This window comes from Centropristis striata, chromosome 19 (assembly GCF_030273125.1).
Source record: "Centropristis striata isolate RG_2023a ecotype Rhode Island chromosome 19, C.striata_1.0, whole genome shotgun sequence".
In the NCBI taxonomy this organism is placed as follows: Eukaryota; Metazoa; Chordata; class Actinopteri; order Perciformes; family Serranidae; genus Centropristis; species Centropristis striata.
This window is the reverse complement of record NC_081535.1, coordinates 26,849,839-26,874,414: the sequence shown is the minus strand read 5'-3', so window position 1 is coordinate 26,874,414 and position 24,576 is coordinate 26,849,839. Positions and strand designations below refer to the sequence as shown.

At 38.2% G+C, this 24,576-nt stretch overlaps 1 protein-coding gene across 1 annotated transcript in view; it reads right to left on the bottom strand.

Moving 5' to 3' along the window:
• atp8b1 (ATPase phospholipid transporting 8B1) overlaps window positions 1-24,576 on the bottom strand; it is a 42,226-nt gene that overhangs the window by 14,890 nt on the left and 2,760 nt on the right. The window contains exons 2-13 of the mRNA XM_059357920.1: window positions 10,103-10,284; window positions 9,810-9,907; window positions 6,301-6,414; window positions 6,110-6,208; window positions 5,935-5,996; window positions 5,140-5,212; window positions 4,475-4,545; window positions 3,776-3,858; window positions 3,352-3,510; window positions 2,850-2,938; window positions 1,123-1,313; window positions 340-424 (exon numbers count right to left, since the gene is read on the bottom strand). Coding sequence (XP_059213903.1) covers window positions 340-424; window positions 1,123-1,313; window positions 2,850-2,938; window positions 3,352-3,510; window positions 3,776-3,858; window positions 4,475-4,545; window positions 5,140-5,212; window positions 5,935-5,996; window positions 6,110-6,208; window positions 6,301-6,414; window positions 9,810-9,907; window positions 10,103-10,265 — 1,287 coding nt within the window. The 5' untranslated portion in view covers window positions 10,266-10,284. The remainder of the gene's footprint in view (window positions 1-339; window positions 425-1,122; window positions 1,314-2,849; window positions 2,939-3,351; window positions 3,511-3,775; window positions 3,859-4,474; window positions 4,546-5,139; window positions 5,213-5,934; window positions 5,997-6,109; window positions 6,209-6,300; window positions 6,415-9,809; window positions 9,908-10,102; window positions 10,285-24,576) is intronic.

Sequence of the window (24,576 nt, the reverse complement as noted above, 5' to 3'; positions counted from 1 at the left end):
AAAAAAAAAAACTGTCAGATAAAGTGCAAAAAAGTGAGCCAGAGCTAGCTAAATCTGTTCAGAATTTGGCTTATGTCATATATCTCTGCATTTTCCATTAAATAGAGAAAAACAGTGAACATACAGTATTTATGATTCAGAAGATTATTAATCTGCTGTTCTAATACTTCACAGGTGTTTTGAATCACTCGACTGAGAAGAAGCTAAAGAACGAATATTTACCTAGTTTCAATCCTAACATATTGAACTTCACCTGATAAAGGTCTGAGGACTGAAACATTGTTAACAGGGATTCTTCTCGGGAAGCTACAAATAATAATAAAAGCAGTAGAAATGTACCTTTGCTGGTGTGTCTTTATCTGAGAAATACATCTGCAGATCCCAGTTGATGAACTTACTCTGGCCCAGACGAATCACCTCCACACTGAACACAAAGCACACAAACAAATTATTTCTTTGAGGCAGCGGTGCTCTTTAACAACAGTGTGAAAAAGAATCTTTTTGTCACATCAAACAGAAGCTGACGTGGTATCAGGGGTTTAACTAATGCTGAGAAGCCTTGCTGCTCTGTGTTCGTTGGTTGAAAAGTGGCATATGGTTTTTAAAAAAAAGGGAGATTTCCATTTATTTTCATTAAAAAGCAAGTGTAGATACTTTATAAATACTGTGAAAGTATCAAAACATTCAATCCACAGAGAAATGCGGTTTTCGAACATTGCAACTTGTTAACATGTTCTAAGTATGAACCTGAAATGAGAATGAAAAGATTTAAAGCTGTATTATTATTTAAGTACTGCTCAAAAAGACAGCTATCAAAGAACAGTAGATATTCTGTCCTAATGTATTTTGAATGCGGTATCAAGTATCGGAATAAAATCGTATCGTGGAGCCTCTAAGGATTCCCACCTCTAGCTGACAGTGTCTATGTAAAGGTAAGGACATGTCTGAATCCAGCATTCAGTAACAGTTTTGTTTACTTGCAGCCAGAAAGATATTCAGCAGATAAATCTCACTTTTACAATCCTTGGGCACCCCTATGAACATTAAATCAATACCAAACCCAATATCATTGACACTTACACATCCCCAAAACCTAAATATGTGGCTGTTGTTTTTACTGACCTGACATATAGTGAAATGGGCACCATGGTGTTGAGGACGATGATGTATCCCCAGAAGCTGAGGAAGCCTCTGTAGGAGGCGTCTTGGTCTTTGCCGTCGTACAGATACCAGGCCTTAGAGCCGATCTCCTCGTACCAGAAGCTGTGACCAATGGCCAGACCTGCCGCCACCAGGATCAGCAGGGCGAAGATCTACAGGGAGGGAACAGATACACAGTTACACTCTGGGTGACTTACAAAAAAGGCCACATCATATTAATAATAATTTATGTCTTCAGTTTTTTATAAACAAATTGAAAGTCTGACAGGGAGGTCTCTGTATGCTGTTTGGAAGGAAAACTGGGATTTCAAAGCATCGCTATAGCCCAGTGGATGGGAGATAATGAAAGGAGATACATGTATAAAATTAAAAATAAAACTGATGGTGATTTGCAGACAAGCAGCAACCTCAGGGTCTGAAAAGTGAAGACAACCTGGAAGTGTCTTAAAACTGCATTCTCTCTAGTGGCCAGCAGGGGGCGACTCCACTGGCTGCAAAAGAAGTCCAGCTGTATAAAACATCTGAGAAATGCCACTACTTTTCTGTAAATTTATTACCCCAGTAAAAAAGTTCCTAATGCTTTTATGATCTCAATCACAAGTTTAAAGTCTTCTTCAATAGACTGTGGTGTTCATTTTGTAAATGATGGTGTCATTTAGAGTAAAATAGACTATAACAGAGGGTATGCTTTAGGCCGGTCGCTGTGGCAACTTGTCAATTATGATAGAAGCAATGCATATCCATGGAACGGTGTTCATTTAAACAGCCATCAACCTGTTGGATTTGTGGTAACGACACTTTAAGTAATGTGCTCCCATCCAGATGGATAGGATCCTATGCTTTGGTAAGGCTCCGTAAGCCTATGGTAGTTATGTATGAAGGAATGAATGAGGCTATGAGCATCAAAAGTGTGCTAGAAGACATTCATAGAAATAAACAACAATGCACCCTTTTGAAAGAATTAACCTAAATGAAAGTGGACAACCAATAGAGATCCCAGTAGAACTTAAGGTGCAGGACGTGATCAGAGCCGAGCTGGAGTCAATACTTCCATAGATTACCATTCATAAAAATGTTAACTGGATAAATTATGTTTATTACAATTAATTCATCATCTACACAAGCAAGATTCTGAAGGCAATTGGTGAGCAGCTACATGCAACTAGCATAATGACATGACAAAATAGACACGTTTTGGAGTGGTTATTAGCTGAAAAGGGGAGAGTGTGCAAAAGATTTGGAAAATATTTTTCCACATTTATTCCTAATAACACAGCACCTGATGGAACCTTTACTAAAGGTTGGGTGTTGTCTGTGTTTTTGCTAACTTTAATTTAGTAAAAAAAAAAGGGTCACAGTTGTAACATTTTGGTTGCCTAGAAATGTATTTCATTGGACTGAGAGACAACTGTTCATTTTTGCATATTGTTTTAAGCCTATTTTTCTTTAGCCAAAATAAGCATCATGAATAACATCAGTTGACATGAATTATGGATGCACCTTGCTAACGTAGCCAGCTAGCTCATACTTGTGTAAGCTGGTGAACATTTAGTTTCGCACTCCTCCCCACTGACCACTGTGAAGGTCAAAAGGATTCAACACAATATTCCACAAACTAATGAGTGATGTCATGGTGGCTACATCTACTTTTTACATTTTTTTTCAACAGGATGTAATCTCAGACTTACCGTGTAAACCATGTAGTTCATCAGCTCGTCAATTTTGGTCCTCTTAAATCTCGTCTTCCCACCGTTCCTCATGATTTTGGTGTCGGCTCCTATGACAATATATATTAATAATATTATTATTCCAAATGATTTAACATCAGTTTAAATTTTATAATGACACATTCATACTGATAAGCCTTCAAGTAACAATACATTTCAGTAATCCCCAATGATAAATTGTTCCATCCATTAAATGCCCGAAAATACACACTGAACAATTAATCTACTCATAGTTTCAGCTCTAATGTGGGCAGATCTTGCATATCGATCACCTAATGCAGGAAAAAAAGAAATAAGTCAGTCAAGTTTTGATTTTTTAACTTTGAAAAATGACTAGTTATGTGAAATAAATGTTTAAAGGGGAATTAGAGCTGTGAAATAGCACAACAAAGGTGTTGTGATTCATCAAAATCTTCAGTATGCACTGTGAGTATTAAAATGTTCAATGAAGACATCTTCACACCTGCGAAGATGACGAGGCCGTGACACATGTCAGTGTTTCTGATGGTGCAGCCTCGGAGCAGCATGTTGTCCGCGTCCAAAGGGTAACGCTCCCTCTCCCACAGCATCGTCCCCACAAATTTGTCCAGCCGATTGTTTGGCTCCTCGCATTCAATCAGAGCTTCAGGAGAGACAAAAGAACATGAGTCTGGCTTTCATTCGACTCAAATCATACTAAACTGTTTCTCCTGGAAAGTTCATTTAAAAAATGAAATCTCAAAACTGAAGTATCAATAAAAAATATATTTTTTTACAGATTTAATTGCAAAATCTGTAGTGCAAAGTCTCATATTGTGGAACAGTGGACACACGTCAGAGATACCAGATCGGTTCCTACCACTTAAGTGACAGTTTAAAACTTTCTAAGAAATTGCCACGACACTTACCATTGAAGTCAGCCAGCTGACGCTCATGCTGCAGCTTCTCATCAGTCACTCTGAGCCCCAGCCTGAACTTCAGGTTGGTCTCTCTGCAGGGGGAGAAATAAAAACATACGCAAAAACAGAACCACAGTTACAGATTTAATTACAAAATTTGGATCAAGATGAAAATACTTTTTCTCAAAAAGGGAAATCAATAAATAATCATAAAAAAAGAGCTTATTTATGAAAATGAGTTGCACGAGTGGCACACCACAAAGTTATGAAAAACTGAAAAAGGTAATGTCTGTTTCAGTCGAATTGCCATTACTGTAAAATGGTTCCATTGGAGACACCAGAGCAGGTCCAGCTGTTTGATTTAAAGGCGGTTCTAACTTAATCTCAGAACATACGGTAACACAGGTCACATGGCCGAGTTTGGCAGAGGTTGTTAAGCTTTTGGCAAAAGCTCTTTAAATATTTGCTTTTCTCTCCTATCAGTGAGCAATTTGTTTACTGAACTCTTGAGAAAATGACAGATCAAACAAAAACTTTTGGAAATAAAGATTGCTACTTCATCGCTGTAGAACTCATATACCATTTGAATATCGTAATTAATAAAGATACTACAGTACGAAACTAAGTGGACCTAACACTGACTTATGATAGAAAATATTTTTTATTTTTTTATTTTGAGAAACTTAAAAAAAAAGTGGAGAGTCTTACCCATCCAGTTCAGCTGTTTCTACGTAGACCAGGCTGTTCGGGTTGGAGCTGGATAATAGCAGAAGGTCAGCCTGAAGAATAAAAATATATATATATATATATATATATATATGAATAAAAGATCAACAAATGAAAAAAGAAAGTCATCAAGCATTCTGATGGGTTCAATACTCAAATCTGACATAATGTCTACTTTTAGACTCAGGCTGCCAAGTCAGAGTTCAGCCTAAATTGTATATGCTCTATTTTGTGAGTGGCTCAATGTGTCTTCGCTTAACTGACCCAGATTTTACCTTTTAAAAACGGTTAATATGTGATTTTTACCCCCTTACCTCATAATATGACATGAGGAGTGCCTCACGGTTCCCTCCTAGGTCATATATTTTTTAGTTTGTATATGCTCGGAATTTGTTTCCTTCTCTCCATACATGAATGATGTGAAATCAAATAACTTGCTGGCCATTCCTCTTTAAATTTGTTTTTATAATATTAAATGCTGGTGACCAGGGTTAAGCAATTAGATAAATATATTGGCTATCTGCTATTGGCAATTTTTCTCATTTTATTTGGCTAATTTATTAGTCTTCCTCTGAGGAAAGGGTAAGAGCCAATATTCAGCGGCATGCTGGTCTAGCAAAAAATGATGCAGGCTGGATAAATCATACCGGAATAAAGTCGTTCTTCTTTAGGCGAACCACATCTCCAACCTCCATGTGCCTCCACTTTGACTCTTGAAACCTGAAGCAGAGACCAATCAGAGTTTATATCATCACTTTTTAATTAACAAATTAGTATTTTCTCATATACTTAAGAACATATTAGAACACAGAGTAATCATATAAAGACAATAGTTTCAACTTAAATAAACTGGGATGTAGGCTCGCAGGAGTGCAACAATAAAGCTGAATTAATTAATTAAATCTTGTACACTCCTATTGGAAAACACAATTCAACATTTATATAACCAACATTTGGGTTTTAAGTGGATCTTTACACATTTTTCTTCACCATTATTCTGCAGAGAGAACCCTGTCCTTAGCTCTATGCACTGTTCTGCCTTCTGGGTAATGTAGTTTAAAGGTTGGAGAAGCTTGTGACTCTGGAGTCCAGTTTGTTAATCGCATTAAACTGAACGGTTATGTGAAGTGTGAAAAACAAGAAAAATGCAATCTCCAAATAATATTCCCTCAAAATAACTATAAGTTAGAATTTTGACTTTATATGTGCTTCTTATTATCAATTTAGACAATGTGTCTCAATATATGATGTCATCACGATACGATTCCATTGAATTATCGCCCAGCCCTAATACAAGGTTAGAGACAGGAACAAATCTCAAGATCTAAACATGTAGCCAACCAAGGAGTTGGGTTATTGGCCTTTCTCAAAATTTGATGTCAGCTTTTAAAGAAGTGAATATCTTGTTTTATAACTCAAACTTAAGGAAAATTTGTTCTGACCTGCCATCCAACAACACCTCACATTTCCTGTTGTTGATCTCCTTGTCCATCCTGTGCCGTGCCTGGGGGAAAAAATTAAAAGGTCAGGTTAAATAAGATAATATAATATTTACACACACAAGATCAACTGTCTTGTCATGGTATTATATGCGTCTTTCCAAAGGACAAGTCATACCAGATCGTCGACGAGGTCTTTGATGGCAGTGACTCCCAGCACCACCACCAGAGGAATCAGTGTGGTGTACCAGGGCAGAGTAGTAATGTCTGGAATAATCTAACAAAAAGACAAACATTAACGTTACTTATTGGTCCTTCTATGTAACCTTGTAAATGAGAACCCAGGGTGTTAATCTCTTTTAGATGTACCTGTAAGATGAGCAGAGCCAGGAAATAGAGGTTGGCAACTCTCTTAAACTGCTCGTACAGGTTCAGGGGGAGGAAGGTGAGGACGTTGTACTTGTATGTCTTGATGTCATTTCCCTGCAGAAGAGAAACATTTTGCAGAAATTGATGAGTACAACTTTTGAAAACAGTGACATAATGTTAGCATGTGAGATACTCTAACCCTATCTGGGATATAGATATAGCACATATTTAACAGAGAGCCTGTGTTACACTGGAGGTCTGGAGTTTAAAAGACACGTACGCTCACCAAGCAGGAAGGGTGTTATAAAAGAGTTTTGGGAGGCATTATGGGAATTGTGAATTATGAATTGTCCAGTTTAATTGAAATGTATTTCTAAATCACTGGAGTCATCTTATTAGGTATTAAGTGTTTACAAACAAAACTGTTACATCCGCCGCTATACAGAGTATATTTGATATAGTGCCCACCCCTACTTTGAAATCAAAGATTGGTCCATGATTCCTAGCAGCCCACGTTCTCCACAGCCATTGAAAATAACATGTCAGCCCCAAGTGTGCCAGTTCAACAGTTCAAAGAATGCACTTACAGCAAAGTATCCAAGGACAAAAAAGTAAAATTAATCCTAGACTTCAGGAGACACACTGGCCTCAGAGGCAGTCGTCTGTCCTGAATCAGCAGGTCCAGTTATCTTGGTGGCAGTACTAAGGCAGTGCTGTGTTTCAGCTGAGGATAACCATCTGAACTCGGTCCATTACAGCCTGGTTTCCACTTGGTGGAGAGTCCTTCCCTGCCCCGGTGTGCCTTAGCAAGACACTGCTCCTTAGCAAGTCTAACCAGCTCCAGGGTCCTGACTACAAACTAGGAGGAGGTTAGCGAGGTAACTTAAGGGTTAAACCTAGCTTCTCTGTCTTTCGACAGTAGTTTACTTCCTGGTATGGCCTACTGATCAGTTTTTTTAAATTGATAGATTTCACAACAGAACTAAGGGGCCTTGCCCAAACGAAACAGCCCCAAACCAAAAGTATGTGGATAGGGGACGAGATATTTCTTTACAGTAACCTCTCCTCTACAACCTAAGGACTAATGAGAATAATTGGTTTCCAACTTTAGCAGTCATTGTCCTGGTTGACTTTGCACGCAGTGGCCCAGTTTGTGGGGACATCAGTAATGAGACAGCGCTACATTTCATTACAGATAACCCTCTGATCTTTGACCAGCTATGGCCTTCGCTCCGCTGCAGGACAAACCGGTTCAATCAAAAGCATTCATCACACTTTTTTACCATCTCTCCAACAGGTTCCTGATAGATTTAGGACTTTATATTTACACACAATTACGGTTCAAGCTGTTAGAAACCTGTTCTGGCCTCGGCCCCACTGAGTCTTGCTGTGTCTAATGTGTCTATTAGCAAGATACAGGTTGGCGCAGCTGGACGATCAGGTTTCAGCCTCCACAAGACCTGCGACACAAAAACACTCCTCTGTTCACTGGCTGCTAAAAAAACAAAGCCCCAGCAGCAAGTCTTAGCATTCGATCAGTCGGAAAGACCTTTAAATTGTTGAAAAGTTCAATCATATAAGAATGCTCTATGTGTAGGGTAGACTAACTTAATAAAAGAGTTGAGTGATAAACCAAGAAATGCCATGATCTACTATGGGTATGACTATGGGTACTTACTATGGGTAAGTTTTGCACAATATCAAGTACAAGTGCACCCAGTTGTCAGTCATTTACATGCTTTCAACTTGTTTTACATTTCATCCAATCTCTATTCAAAGCACACACAGTAAAAACGAGCAGAACATAACAAAAGCAAAACTATTTCAAACATGACCTTTCAAGGAGCTCAGGGAGCCCTGTTGGAGCCAGAAATGACTCAGCAGAAACAGAGACAGAGTCTCCTCAGGAGAAAGTAGACACAAGGTCAACTAATAAATCAACACAGTAAGCTTCTTTGGTTATACATTAGTCTGGGATTAATGTTTTATACTCACTTTTCTTGAATTGTATCAAATATTGTACTATCCCTGGCTAAAAGCCCTAATAGACATGTAAAATATGAGGCCAGTTACTTGCAGATGCCCATCTTACACATTAGAGAAGATAAATCCAGTGTTTCTGTTCACTTCTAGATATATATAACCAACAGATTTTAAAAATGTCTTTTGAAATGGAAAAACTTAACTAACCTATCAAACCAGAGGCTTATAATTATCATATTTTAAGAAGCATTATTGCAAATTGTGTCATAACCATGATACAAAATGGGCCTAAATGCGTAGTTAGTTTAACTTTTGTTAACACATGCCAACAAATCTACCCACATATAGCTATGATGCATGGAAGGGGATATGTGTCCATAAGTCCAACAAACTAATACATTTCTAGTAGCCTACTCTTACAAAATAGCACAACGGGAAGCCTGTTCAGCCTGATTAATAACTGGGCTAACTGGTGCATTCAAAACTACTCAACTTGAACACAGCACACCTTGGTGAGGAAGTTTAAGCTGCACCTCCCGGTCACTGTCGGTGGAGGCTATATCCTCCAGCAGTGTGCCAGATGCCAGCACAGTCTAAAACAAACTACCAATTGGAAGCGTTACAAAAGGGTCAATTTATTGGACATTCAGGCTATTTGTGCTATAATTTTGCCCTGCGTACTATGTGCAATCAATAATGGCAAAAACCATAGTTATCGTACATCTGGCACTGCTGGTGAGAAGATCACTGACAGAAAAATTATACAAATGACACATTGCTAAGCAGCTACCTTTAACTTTCATATGATTAAAAGCAGGGGTGTATGATAGGAGAAAACGATGACGCTGTGTGATATTGGTACCCCCCACCTCAACTGTTTTTGTTCTTTGTTCTGTATTAAATGTAAAAAAAAATCCTCAATAAAAAGTGAATTTAAAAAAAAAAAAAAGCAGGGGTGTCAAACGGATCCATAAAAGGCAACAGCCTCTTGAAATACCTACTCTTGGTGATGATGCAGTTAATTTACACTTTATTATTCATTTGCACATTTATTGCTGTTTTGAATCATTAACATAATGTTATAAGAAATCACCAATGTTTTGGGAAACTAACACACGAAATGAAAAAGGCACCAATGCAACCAATGTAATGAGTTAGTCTGGAGGTCTGCCTTTTGAACGCAGTGCTCAATCTTTGAATATCAGACCTGCCTTAAACACCACTAAATTACCAACAATGGCAAAGTGATATAAACAAAAACTACCTAGAAATGTTGACTGGTCTAGCTCTCTTCAGCAAGTTTTAATTATCTAAAATCTATCAAAATCAAAATCAATGACTGTTGGTTGGATAAAAAAAATTGGCAGCAAGATAAATAGCTCATTCAAAACATGCAAAACACAAACTCTCTTTGTCCAGGGTGTGTCTGCTATTGTCAGCTCTATATACTCATGGTTAGTTCCTACCAGGAAAACCAATACCAGTCCAGTAAAGAGCACTTTTATGTCAACGGAGACAGAACTTACAGAGTATCTGCTCTTCTTGATGCACAGGAAGACTTTTTTCTGAAACTCGGGTAAGTGGTGATAAGGTCGGTCGTTGGCTTTCACCTTCCATCCCATCTCTGAAAAAGAAATTATATTGAAAATGGTTGCCTTTGAATAGATAATGTTTTTACGTTTTTTTTACTTCTTTATATGTTCTGTTAAATACATGTCAATCAGACAGCTTCCCAAGTTGTTGGAAGGTATATTCCCAAACTGAAGTTCATTTAATATAGAATTAAAACAAGGTCATTAGTATGTGTTTAGTGACTTACCGCTGGGTCTAGCTTCCACCGGGGGGTGCGGGGCTCCTGGTGCTTCTGGGACCTCCTCTGGTTCCTCTTCAGAGGTCACATCCAATTCATCATCCGTCTCATCGTCACTGTACGGCATGACCTCATCATCAGGCCCAGGGGAGAGAGCCCGATGCCGACTCATCTTTGCACCTCAGGTATCTCTGAGAAAGGAGAAGAGTTTCACTTTAGCCATTTTAATGCTGTGGCAATATCAGTCTGATGGTTGGTCCATACTCAAATATCTCAACAACTATTGGATCAATTGGCACAAAATCTGATAAAGGCAAACATGATTCCCAGAGGGTGAATCCTAATGACTTTTGTGATGTCCTGATTTTTATTCTAGGCCAGTTATCCCCAACGTCTGGATTCTGGTCCGAATCTGGACCAAACCATAAACTTTCTCTGGACTCTGAGCAAAATATATTTTTAAAATGGATTAACTACTATAAATCATCATTTCCGTTTTAACCTGAACAGCTTTCCTAGCGGTCTATGGTACTAGTTTAGTGGCGCAGACAACTTACAGACCATTTGCATGCGTTTTTCACATGACACAACTCAGCCAATCAACTCTGAGCATTCTGATAAACACTGTGGCTGTACTCACATGCAAAAGTGAGAGACGAGACAAGAGATAACATTTGGAAATTAAGTGAGTTAACACGGTGCTCTTAAAAGACCACAGAAAGCACAATCTAAGAGCTCATTACGATCCAGCCAGCAGAATCCAGACACATTCAAGCACTGCTCAACAACATCCCAACTAATGTTCTTTTAATGCTGCTTGAATTATGGACAACATAAAAAAAACACTTTCCTGACAGGACAGGCTCGAGTTCACTTCTCTCACTGAACAACAAATGAGCCAGTGGTAAGGAGTCCGTTGTGCGACTAGTAGATGTATCAGAATGCTAAGTGCAGTTAGCATCTGTATGTTGTTTGTTAGCTTGTAACTGGCAGTGGCTGACACAGCATTAATGGATGTAAAACATAAAAATAATATCTGCTACAATGTGTTTTTCGTTCCTAAGATACTCAAAGAAGGAAGAGAAGTAAAAAGACACGGAAAAAGGCATTGCCGACATTGATAAATGACACGTCGTCATGACTTTGTACTTTAAAATGTATCCTGAAACTGACGGACAAAAAAGAGCCCAGACAAAACAGGAATGCAGATACAGCAAATCAGGAAAGAAGTATAATGAATGAATCAGCTTTTTGGAAATAAAAGTCATGGTTAATCTGCATGTCTTAATTCTATTACTTTATGATCCAGCTGATGGTTCAGTTACACTTAAAGATAGCTTCCTTAGGTTAAAATGTTTAACTTCCACCTTCATCGCCTATTTACAGCAATCGACATTCAGTACAGAAATAAAGAGCTACACTTCAGTGTTTCAACAGACCTCCTGATGTCATATGATGTGTGTGAGATGATGTTGCAGTTTTGTTAAATGTGTTAAATGTGGTGTGATGATCCTCATATGTCATTATGAATATCCATACATATGTGACTCTGAGGAATGTGACCACACCTTCCTTATCATTATTACCTTCAACTCAGGGCTCATTGTGTTTACAGGAGCTTTATTTAGCTGATTTACTCCCTGTTACATGACACATCACACCTGGAGCAAGATACATAAGTGATGCGTACAACTTTTCCCACAATCAAACTGGTATTTCCAAAAGGAAAAATGTTGAATGTTGAGAATGTGTGCACCTCATGCACACCTCAGACCAGCTTACACACACTTTTAAGTGAGATACCTGCAGGTAATATGATGAAGAAGAGACTGATGTTTGCCAAATTTACTATTTTGTTTAATGTTTATGTACATATGCAAATTTCTGTCTAAATGCGTACACAGTTTTATTTGGTAATCTAAATAGACTCTTATGCATCTGGTAAAGGACTAAGAGAAACTGAGTAAAAAAACATCTGTGAACTTTGATCAAGTTTTTTTTAATTCTAAGATCACTTCACTGGAAGAGCAGGATGAGCCGCTAAGCTGATTGTCAAGATTCTTCATGAAGGAGTCATCACATGAAACATTCTGCCACAAAAGACCTGCTCTGTTAAAAGGTTATTTATAGAAGAGTCCGGTGAAAGACACACAAAAGACAACAAATCCTAAAACTGTTTTTGCATGTCTGTCATGTGTTTTCTATCATATAAATACGTTCATTCATTGTTCATGTTGTTAGGTTTTCCTCTCCATTGTTGACCAAAAGAGATTAAAATATATCAGCCAGACTGTTGCACTGGATGACATCTTCTTTCATTACCATTAACAATAGAGGTGGAAGGAAAAAATTCGATACAGCATAGTATGGCGATATTTTGTGTGGCAATATTATATCAATTCATGGCCGCCAAGAATCAATATTTAGCGTTCAGACGGGCCGCTGTATTTTCGCCATTCCGAAGGCCGTAGCAGGCTCACTTTTAGGAAGATACTGGAGATACTGGTATCATATGAAAGTATGTCATATTGTGTCAGGAAGTTGTCCTAATAACGCTCCAGGCGTTAGGCTATTTTTCATGTTTCATGATGATTTTCATGTCATGCTATCTCAATGAAAATAGGCTCTCTGGGTTCCCACAAGTCTCCTCTTTACATACATGGCTGCCTCTCAATTCAGAACTGAGAATTTTCTCTTATTTGACAAACAGTTAAATTACATATATTGTATGGCAATACTCACCATATCGCAGAATGCTTAAAATAGCAATAATATATTGTGACTCAAGTATGGGGATAAAACCTCTCTACACTCATCAAATGGGTAATAATCCATCCCAGATAGCCCTTAATAACAAAAGCACAATTTCCTACCAATGGCATATTGTTTGCTTAAAACTACAATGACCAGCTATTTCAGAAAATCACTGAGCCTTTTAAAAATGTGAAACTATATATTTGAGAGCTGTTTTTAAAGATAAGAAGATTTAACGAATAATCAGATGCAACCAAAAATGAGATGGTTGGGCCAATGTAACAGATCCGCTGGCTCATTGGGAATCCCTGCAGCATCCCCTAACAGCTCCTGGTTGGCAGGTGCCAAGTTTGGGTTAGCGCTTCCCATCACCTTAATGTTTAATGATGTGGAGGGGTCAATTAACACAGCTGACAAGCTTCATTAGTCCAGTTTCCAAAAACAAATACTCCTAAAAGACGCAGTCAGACTCAATGGGGTTATACAGCAGGACTCAAACTTTTGAAATGGAAGAGTTGACAGATAAAGAAGGGGTCGTTTATTTCAGGCAAAATCATTTTCTTCTCTACATCTGCCCATTTGCATTTCCATCATTTTCAGTTTTTGTTTTGTTTTTTGCAATGGGAGCAACCTCTGCAAGTACCTGACACTTGCAATGCATGTCAACTTCTGAGCAGAGCTATAATTTAGTTCCAGGAACAAAAGACAGCTTCTATATGTTGCATCACAGTAACGTTTGGTTGGTGGAAAAAATGTCAGTAGAGCAGGGATCAAGTCACACCTTTGTAAGACAATGTGATTTTTGTACTGATACAAAAGCAATACTTCCAGTGCCTAACTGAAATATACAAACTTGTTTCTCCCCAAAATCCTTTCCTTTTTCACAAATTCTCCCAAATATTTATTGTGTCTTAACAGAAAGCAGCTAGTAATGTAAGAAGATCACACTACCAGTCATACCACACTACAAGAGATAATGCCAAGTTTCAGTACTTAGTAGTTGAATACGCATGCTAACATCACATGTAGGTCAGTTCTCACAAGTACAGAGGCTCAATCTCAATCCTATGAGCAACAAACTCCAGACGAATCCAGGTTTCACAAGTACCAAAAAACAGATGAGTGAAGAACATCAGACAATGGAATCTATGCTGACAAAAGGGACTATGTTGTGATTTAACAGAGCACAACATATTCAGATTCAAGTTAAAATCAAATGTGAGAAGAACAACTAATGAATCCAGCCCAGTAACTGTTCATCAAAACTCCTCATTAGCCATGTTTCCAATAGGGGGGGGAAGTGGCCACTGTGAAAGACTCAGGCCACACCCTCTCTAAAGTCCGCTCACTCTGTGTGTCTCCATTACAAGTTAGCCCCCGAGGGATTAAGAGGAGGTGATGGTTTTCACCATTGCCAATTGTGCACAACGTCAGCAGCTGAAAGCAGCATGGCTAATTATGCACAGAGTCTCCGCTGATCATAAACATAGTGATTGTGCACAGTTAGTGATGTCGGTTAATTCACAGAGTGTCCGGTGCTTGTTGTAAACAGAGATCGCTAAGTGAACACCTCCTGCAGCAGCAGCACACACACACTGTACTGCTACAGAGCTAACTGCCGCTAACAGCGGCTCGTAAGAAGGAGTCGCTGGATTTGTCTCCAGTCGCTAAGGGGGTCTGAAAAGTCGCTAAATTTAGCAACAAAGTCGCTTTTACAAATGGAGTGTGTTGTTGTCGTGTAGAGTACTACGTCACATCCCACTTAGCGATCCATCTAATCAGTAACCAGGCTGTTTTCAGGGGAGAAAAAAGACCCTGCTCTTCTACAGGGACTAAAAAAAGTCCCGACAAAAGCCTGTATTGCTCGTATTCAAATTAGGGGCATTTCGGCGAGTGAGACCCGCCTTATTCCGGGTATTTTCTGGCTGTTTCCCGGTAGTGGATTTACAAAATCTGAGGTTTTACTGAATGAGCTCTGGCTGGTCAAACAAGTCTGCACATGAAAAGTGAGTGAGGAGGGGGAGGAAGACAAAGCTTGACTGTGAGAGGAGGGTTAGAATAAGAGGGAAACCTAGACTGGCAAATAACTCATGTTGACAGCAGTTGATTATAATCGTGTTTATAGGAAATGTTTTCTCTTGAACAAACCAAATAAAGACTGACAATTTCCTTTCCAAAAGAAGAACAACACGATGATCAGTAGTTTCCTTGTTTGGGTCAAGATGGACTAAAGGGCATTAGGTGCCTTCGTCTGAAGATCGATGTGTGTTTTTGTCATTAATATCCAGTCAAACAACGTGCCACACCAAAGGAATACACAAGCTCAATGAAGCCCTGCGTCACGCCTGCATTCATCCACACACTCTGCTAGAAACACGTCATTACCGAAAGCATGCACACTTTAAAAGGATAAAGGTTTCCAGGATTGTGAAACAGAGAAAAGAACCTGTTTTTTTAAATAGCACTGACCTGACTTGGAGTGTAAACATCAGGGGCAAGTCTCAATAAACGTTATAAATAAAACCTGTCTATATATTACTACATATATCTCAGTTCATTGAGGTGTAATGATGTGGTCAACTCACAGATCTGATAGGCAGCAAGGGTTCTAGAAAAGTCCTATGTATGAGAACAGCTCCTGCTTGGAAGTTTGGATTCACTTTGACGTTCTTGTTTGGAACTACCTGTTTAGATCCTACACCACCCAATACCAATACCCCCACCCTCCTAAATTAGTCAAAGCCCCCCAGGCAGAGGGGGTTGTGTGGGATTCTACAGATCCCCCTTGCTGGTCTGGCGTCTCCCTTTATGCATGCAAATATAACAAGAATCTGCATAACCAGCAGGACCACAGGGGAAAATGTGTTGGGAACAACAAACAAACAATCCAGAGCGCTCTGATCATGAGTCAGGTCTGTAAAAAGTTATGCAGCCAAAACACTGGCATGTGAAAAACAAGATGGACAGACAAAGAAGAAAAATGGAGATGTGTATCAAGAAAACTTTTGTCAGATCTAGAAGTCTATGTATAACACAGTGTGAGAACTATAGGGAGTGCATTTCAACGTCATCTCTTTTGTCTATAGCTTTCCTTCCTCAGATTTATTTTCATAATTTAGTTTGTTAGTAGTTAGTTAGTATCTAAGGAGCATCTGATGTCAGAACTGCATTTACCTTATTCTGTATTTCTATTTCGAACTTTTCTTTAAAGGGGACCTATTATGCTTTCCTTATTTTCTGTTATTTATAGTTATATATATATATATATATATATATATATAAAATGTTTCAAAGGTTCAGTGGTGGAAAAAGTTTTCAGTTCCCTGAAACTGAGAACTGGGACATCTCCTGCTCATCATTCCCCATCAAATGATCGGCGCAGAGAAAGTCAGAGTCAGATGATTTAATTTTAAAAGGTTTTCCAGTAATTGTTTTTTGAGTTAAATTCTACCCCCCCCCCCCCCCCCCACAACACTTATAATCAAAAAAATTGATCTCAGCGTCTGATTGTATCAATAATAATAAACAGTGAAGAAAGAACAGCAGAAACAAGCTGAATAGAAGAGGAATTTCAGGATTTAAACTGTTTTACATGTTAAAACAGCTTCTTCTTAATAGTGACTCTTAAGGGCAAGAATTGAAGTAAGATAAGATAGATAAGTAAATTAAGAAATTTCTGCTACACTGGCTGAGACACGCAACCAAGCCTGCAAATAGCCTCATTAAAGAAGAGATTCATCGTTTGTCCCCCTGAGGACTCAACGCTCACAGCTCTGCCCCCCTCACAAAAAGCCACCAACCGGAGGTTCAGCAGCAGCAGCAGCACGGCTGTGATGATAGCCCTCTTGGAAAAACAGGTTTTGGTGTCTTGGCTTTGTGTCAGGGTGTTGTTATGGCAACAACAAGGAACGAGGAGGGCGGGGGGAGGGATTCACGGAGTGGGACAGAGGAGAGCATACCTGAGCGGCGACAGTGAAACCTGAGAGGAGGGTGGAGGTGCAGCTCTCGCAGGTGAGGAAGAGGCTTCTCCGTTTGTGGCCAAAACACTGAAAACACAGTGTGAATGTGTAGATACCTCTGTAAATCCATCTGTGAGCCCTAAAGAGAATAGGAGTCTATTGCCTATAAGCACTTTGAGTGCACTAATAGGACTAATAATAATCAAAGTGTAACACAGTTTGTTGTTTTTTTCATTGTATGATTCAATGACAAAAACTCATTTATAAATGCATCATGTTTGAGCGCTACTTCTAGATCAAATGTCTTTAAATGTGTCAGGATTGCTGAGAGTTGGGACTTCTTTCAATTATATGACAGTAAAGTTGGTGCATGAATTATTTTTTGTGAACCACTTGTGGCTGGACATGCAGTGTGGACACGACAAGGGAATGGTGGACCCCACCAGGAACAATTGAGAGTACTATATAGAGTGGAAATTACTGAAAATAATTATATATATATGCATTGGCTATTGCAGAAAGGTATCACAACAGATTCATACAATGGAAAGATTAAGTATTGCTGTTAGGAGGGAATCCCCAGAGGCCCACCATACGATTTTATCCAGATGTGGGTTCAAGTGTCTTTAGCATGTAGCTAAAAGTTCGTTTTCCCACAACGCTGTATGGCCTCAAGTCTTTCCAAATGAAGACAGGATGGATGGATTGTGTTATTTTTTTCACACGTTCTGAATTGGGAGGCAGCCATTTATGTGAAGAGGAGACTTGTGGGAACCCAGACAGCCTATTTTCATTGAGATAGCATGACGTCAGAGGTCACATGACCGCTTTGAAAATTACCCTGAAACATCAAAAAAGCCAAACTTTGCAGCGTTATTTCAACAACTTCCCAACATGATATCCTGACACACATCATGGTGCCTATAGATTCCTTAGATCATCTAGTTTCATATGATACCAGTATATTCCTAAAAGTGAGCCCGCTACAGCCTCCTGAAAAAAGGCAAAAAATACTGGCAGCCATGAATCAATATAATATTTCCACGCAAAATATTGCGATACTATGCTGTATGGATTTTTCCCCCACCTCCAATTACTGCTGTATACCTTTAAAATTTACTTATGTATGAAATAGGTTTGGAGAATGCCTCTTTGTATCAATACATAGCATCTTAATTTGAGTACACAAATGTGCACAGACACACAAGAAGACACAAGCCACTTTTTTCAGGACACAGTAGAATAATTTGGCAGGGGAAAAATGTGGGGGAAAATCCCTTGTTTGAGCCCTGAATTAAGAAAAAAAAACTTATCAAACTAAGAATGTGTTTCAATTGACTCAACCTAACTTGGTACAGGGATGATTTGGCTAAGGCCAGGTTATACTGGGAAAAGATTATCGGAAAATGTTGAAAAAATTGTGTCAAAAAAGACAAGAGCGTAGCATACATGGACAGGGTTGTGTTGAACCAGTTAATCCAGGACAAAGTGAGTTTTTACTAATTTTTTCATTCAACTTAATTTAATTGAAGCAGTTTGTAATGGCTCCTGCTAACAAACAGAGGTAAAACAGAAAATGTTTACATGATCAATTGTTTTTTTTTAGGATGATTTCCTGATATGAAAGAAGTCTGGGCCACAGCTGAAGGGAATGTTAAGTATTTGTGTAAGTGAGCGTGCCAGCAGGTGAGAACGGATGCTATCAGTCAGACTGAAGCAGAGTCAGGTTTCTGTAGCACCTGGGGGGGAATCTGTCAGAGACATCCACTGGAACAAACAGGTGGGAAACAAAAGTAATAATGGCTGCCTGTTCTATGCTGGAATGCAAATTAACACAGTGACTCTGCACATTGAGTTAATAAATGTATGAATTTGTAAAAACATGTGAAAGAAGTGAGCTTACCAGACATAATATAACATAATCTAATGGCAGATCAGCACTCTCTTTGGTTGAATTGTGAGTAATGTAGGTTACCACGGTTACTCAGTGACTTTATAAACATCATGCATTTGCATTTTAACCAAATTTTTACATGCCTACTGCAAAGAAGCAGCAGTTTATCCACACAAGAACTTACTCTACAAAACATTTCATGAAAAAAAATCTAAAAACATGCTGTTTACCTATTAATATTTTCATGTTTTAGAAGGAGCTAACTGGCTTGGTGCCAAGAGCCATCCTGATACTTGAGTTACGATATGATATTATTGCGATTTTAAGCATTTTGCGATAGGGTGAGTATTGTGATACAATATATTGCGATTTTACTGTTTAACTGCATTTTGTGTCCACAAAATTAAATTCAATCAAGAAATGTTTTGTCCAATAAGATACAATTCTCAGTGTATTCATCTCACTTTAGTCTTTTTATTTCTCCACAATGAGAGTCAAACTCACAGACTGACCAACAAAGTATTCAGTCATTCTGAAATGAACTGATATCAAACATGTATGGATGACAACAACTGCAGCATTTTATCAAACTTTCAAAACAAGCTTCACTGCTCTGATTTTTTTTTTGAATGATACATAAAAAAAGCTGAACTTTGCAGCGTTATTTCAACAACTTCTCGACACGATACCGGTCCCTCCAGTATATTCCTAAAAGCCCGGGGAAAAAAACTAGAAAATACTGACAGCCTGCTGGTCGATACTTGGCGGCCATGAATCGATATAATATTGCCAGGCAAAATAATGCGATACTATGCTGTATTGATTTTTCCCCACCTCTACTATCTTTATTCTCTTATTTAAGTTCTCGAACAATCATTGTCATTACTTAAGTGAGAGTAAATTTAAAATAAAAGCATCAGTGTGTGAGCGTTATAAAAAATAAAAATGACAGCTTCCTAATGGATTTTAATGACACCAGTAACATTCCAAGTGGCCTGCCAGACCAAAAATAACTTTACACATTGGGGAAAATAAATTCAAAATATGATATGATATATGATATATAAAAAAATGTGTCTGTAGCAAGTACTGCACTATCTGTTAATTATACTGCATATTGTGTTATTTATCCTGAATCTGTAAAGTAAGTAAAGTTATCAAATACATGTAATGGAGTAAAAAGCATAAAATTTAAAAATAGCGTATAGTTTGGCTCAGGCTCGGCTGGAATAACCTTCAGAGTGGAAGAAGTATTATTTTTTTCTGTGACAAGCCACTAAGAAACAGAGGGTTTTAGAGAGCTTTTTCCTCAGAAACAGTGGTCTGCTGCAAATGGCATTACAGCAATGACAGTGAACCTAAACAATTAAGTTGCAGTCAGACAGCTTAACAATGACCTCAACTCTGCAGCTTCCCTCATCTATCGAGTGAATATGCTCACAGCTGATCACCATAATTGACCTGATCACTCGCGATCACTAATCGCAATCATATAATCGACGATCTAATCCAGAGAGGAGTTGAACTATTATTGGAGGCAGTTATAATGCTTCCTCAGGGACTGTGTGTCTCTTTAAGGATTCATTGTCTTGACTCCAGCTGTGAGTAAAATACTGAAACGTCTCAACTAACACTTAACTAACCATCATTAAGCTCCATGGACACAGAGAGCAGCAGAGTGAGTGTGGAGATGAAAATAATAGAATAAAATTATGTATTTAGCAAACATACTGCAAGCAACTAATTTAATACTTAGAGAAATAACTAATGGATGAATTGATAATGACAGTAATTCAATTTACATCCCTTAAAAAAGGTGCTTTGTGAGGGCATGACACCTGTTTCAAAATGAGCCAGTTACACGACACACACCACACACACACGCACACACACACACACACGTTAAAGGGCATAGTTTGAAATGTCTGAAGAATCTCATCATAGTGTACACACACCGGCAGTAGCCCCCTTGGCCCTTTCAGAATTTCCCCAGAGGAAATTTTCCAGTTTGCTTTGTTATTTACTTCGTATGTTAATAAAATAATGAACCAATTTCTAGGTTCTTTAGGTTTCAGTACAGATGCTTTAAAACTGGCAGTTTAAAAATAATATAAAAGATTGTGATAATCAAGATCGGACGATATGAAAAAATATATTGTGATTTTTTTTTTGCCACATCGCCCAGCCCTAGTCTGAATGATGAGAATGTTCTCCAGATTCATGACTTTTTCTCATCAGTCCAAGCTACAGTCATTATGTTTAACCTCAGCACAAGTCATGATAAACATTTGCATATCAAATCATGCAGTGCTCCTCCAACAATAAAAACACTTGCGCCCAACGAAGTCTTCCCCTTTTTAGTCAAATTGTATTTTACTTATAATTTGCCTAAAGTATATTGTATTTAGAACACATTTTCATCAGGTTTGGTGTTTGAAAGCGTGTCAACTCCTTGTTCCTTGTCCTTATTTTTTTTTTCCACTGAGAGCAGGAGAAGCAGTGGCACAGTGCATGGTGGGAGGGTGGTGGTGAGATTGTAGCTGGTTTTGCTGTGCACTTGCTGGCTTGTTTCTCAACTTTTTGCAAAAGAGGCTGCGCAGCACGAAGCAGCTGGCAAACAAAACTTCTGACCAGACGGGAAAAACTCAAACTCAGAGTTCATTCGATATGAAGAATCTACAAATACAGCAGTGTTAAAGATGTCGTCGAGGTCTCTTTGTGGCTTGCCAACCACCTTCCCTGCAGTATTAACAGTTGTGGAAAGCTTGTTTTTGTCCTTCACACTCAAATTACCAAACCAAGCAGTTATATCAGACTGTAAAATGCTTTCAACCAGTCCCTTGTAAGCCATCTCAAGAATGTGTTGGTTTACACCAAAGCTTCTAAGCTTCCTGATTGAAAACAGTCGCTGGTTGGCTTTCCCAAAAATACTCAGAAATTTCATGAAAAACGTGTTTGATCTAAAATCATGCCCAGGTAGTTAAAATGCTCCACTACTTCAACATGCTGCTTGTTAAGTACAACAGGAGCCATGTTACTGACACCCCTTGATTTAGTTTGTACAATTAGTTCTTTGGTTTTTCACCACATTCATTTCCAGATTTCTGGTCTGATTGGTGTCAGAACAGTAATCCTAGACTGTAAAAGCTGGTTAAACACTATGAGCCAGGCTAACAATAAAGCTAACTGAGTTAGTCTAAAGAAACCAGAGTTTGGAGTTGCAAAGCTGTAAACGTAACACAAGAACATGATCACACTGATCAAACATAATTTACTCCTGATGATTTAAAGCTTCTGTTGCTGAGAAACACCCAGTCACATTTGTTCCTGATCAATATACCAAACAAACAAAGCACAAAGCCAGCCCCGCCAGACATCGACCACACCCTGAAATGGAGCAGGAGGGAGGCAGCATGAGGAAGCCCCTTCTATAGATTCAGCACCATACATTATTAATACGATGGCATGTTAGATCACTGACTTTAGCCTGGATTGACAGAAGAGTATTGTGTAAATACAATGTGTCATGTGAGTCAACCAGTCCTATTAAACTACTTAATTTCCACCCTCAGTTGCTTTTATGTTTGGTGCGTTGAAACAAATTTAACAGCATTAAAGTTTGTGTGAGGAGGATGATTTACTGTAAAAGAACCAAAAAGGAAAAAATGTCTATTTTATTATTCTCTACCAAGATGCCATTGCCAACAAAATCCCCGCGATAATTCTGAAATTATTATTTATTTTCTAACGCATATATATTGCACAAATATATAGAAGTGTTATTATTTCTATTCATTTCCTATGAAGGGCCCACAGATTTCCCCATATTACACATTCATTTAAAATATTTAACAAATCCACAGGGTACTGTAATTAATTAAAGCTGTGTTTGGTTGACACTTGATGCATAATTCTCTTAACAAGAAAATAATAAGAAAAGGAAAAAGGCATACATATACATTTCAATAAATGGGCTTTTAAGCCATTGTGGATAACTAAAGTCCTGATGGCATTCTGATTTGTCAGTCCTTTTAAGCTCTCAAAGTACAGTTTCATGCTTGAGAGGTGAATATGGGTTTCAATATCCTCATGTAGATATCAGTAACACAAAATGACATGCCAACATAAGCTTCTTAACTCAACTTTTCTGGATGGAAAACACACAGGAAGCCATGGCGCCAACCCCTCAGCGAACCCTTCATACCATTTGCCTCTCAAGTCACAATTCAAATGTCCAGTCACTCATTACAAGGTCGACCATTTCCATGAGGAGACTGACATTTCCCTAATCAAAAAGACTGAAACTTGCTTTGGCTGCAGAATAAGAGCTTCACTGCCTGTTTATGGAAAAACACCCAGGTTGGTTTGGACACGTGTGCCCATGAGCTGTAGCTGTGTTCACACACACACCAGAAAGTTCCATTACCTTTAACAAGTTTGTAGTTTGAACAGAAAACATCGGCTGCAGTCAGTTAAACACTAGAGTTGTGAATCAGCATATCGGCCCCATGATACGATTTTATCATGATACTTGAGTCATGATACAAAATGATTGTGATTTGAAGCATTTTGCGATATGGTGAGTATTGCGATACAATATATTGAGATTTAACTGTTTAACTGCATTTTGTGTCCACAAAATTAAAGTCAATCAAGAATTGTTTTGTCCAATAAGAGAAAATTCTCAGTCTATTCATCTCACTTCAGTCTTTTTATTTCTCCACAATGAGAGTCAAACCCACAGACTGACCAACAAAGTATTCAGTCAAACTGAACTGAACTGATATCAAACCTGTATGGACGAAAACAACTGCAGCATTTTATCAAACTTTCAAAAACAACAAGCTTCACTGCTCTCGATTTTTTTTTTAATGAAACATAAAAAAAGCTGAACTTTGCAACGTTATTTAGACAACTTTCTGACACAATATCCTGACGCACATGGGGCCTATAGATTCTTTAGATATTCCAGTTTCATATGACGCATCTCCAGTATATTCCTAAAAGTGAACCTGCGACAGCCATGAATCAATATAATATTGCCACGCAAAATATCGAAATACTTTGCTGTATCGATTTTTTCCCCCACCTCTATAAAACAGACTACTGGTGACAAGTTTTAAAGCAGAAAAATAAATTACAAAGCAAAAACAATGGCAACCTTTTGTGAGAGAATGTAATACATCTAATACATCTTCCCATCTTAAATATTTTCCTCCTAAAAAACAACTTTATCCTCATTTCAAAACAACATTTCTAAAACAAAGACGACACATTTCCCTAAGTCATCATGTTAACATTGATTATGCAACAGAACAACTTAACCAGAAGCAGTAACACTGGAGCCACGTACTCTAACATTTTCAATACTAATGAGGGTTAGATACTAAATTTGAACACCGACAATAAACAACATTTCTTGATACCATATTTTGAATGCAACACAAGCAGTCGCACCAAGAAATTGCGAGATAAGTCCTTATTTTGAGATACAAAGTTGTTATGTGATACTAAGTCATTACTTTGAGACTATTCCTCATTATGTTGTGTTGTTGTTTTTTTGAGGTACTCCTCAAGTTATTAATTCAAGATACATCATTATTTTGATTACTAAGAAGTAAACGTGAAACCAAGTAATCATTTTGAGATTGTAAGTCACTGTTTTGCAATGCCGTCATTATTTTTGCAATACTAAGTCGATAAGTTATTATTGTGCAACGCTAAGTCATTATTTCAAGATAAGTAAGTCACTGTTTTGAGTAGGGATGGGCGTTTGGAAGAAACCTGCCAACTCCATTATCTGTAATGTTAACGATCAATTAATCGATCAATTGCTGCATGCATACATGCTCAAAAAAATAAAATAAAAATATATA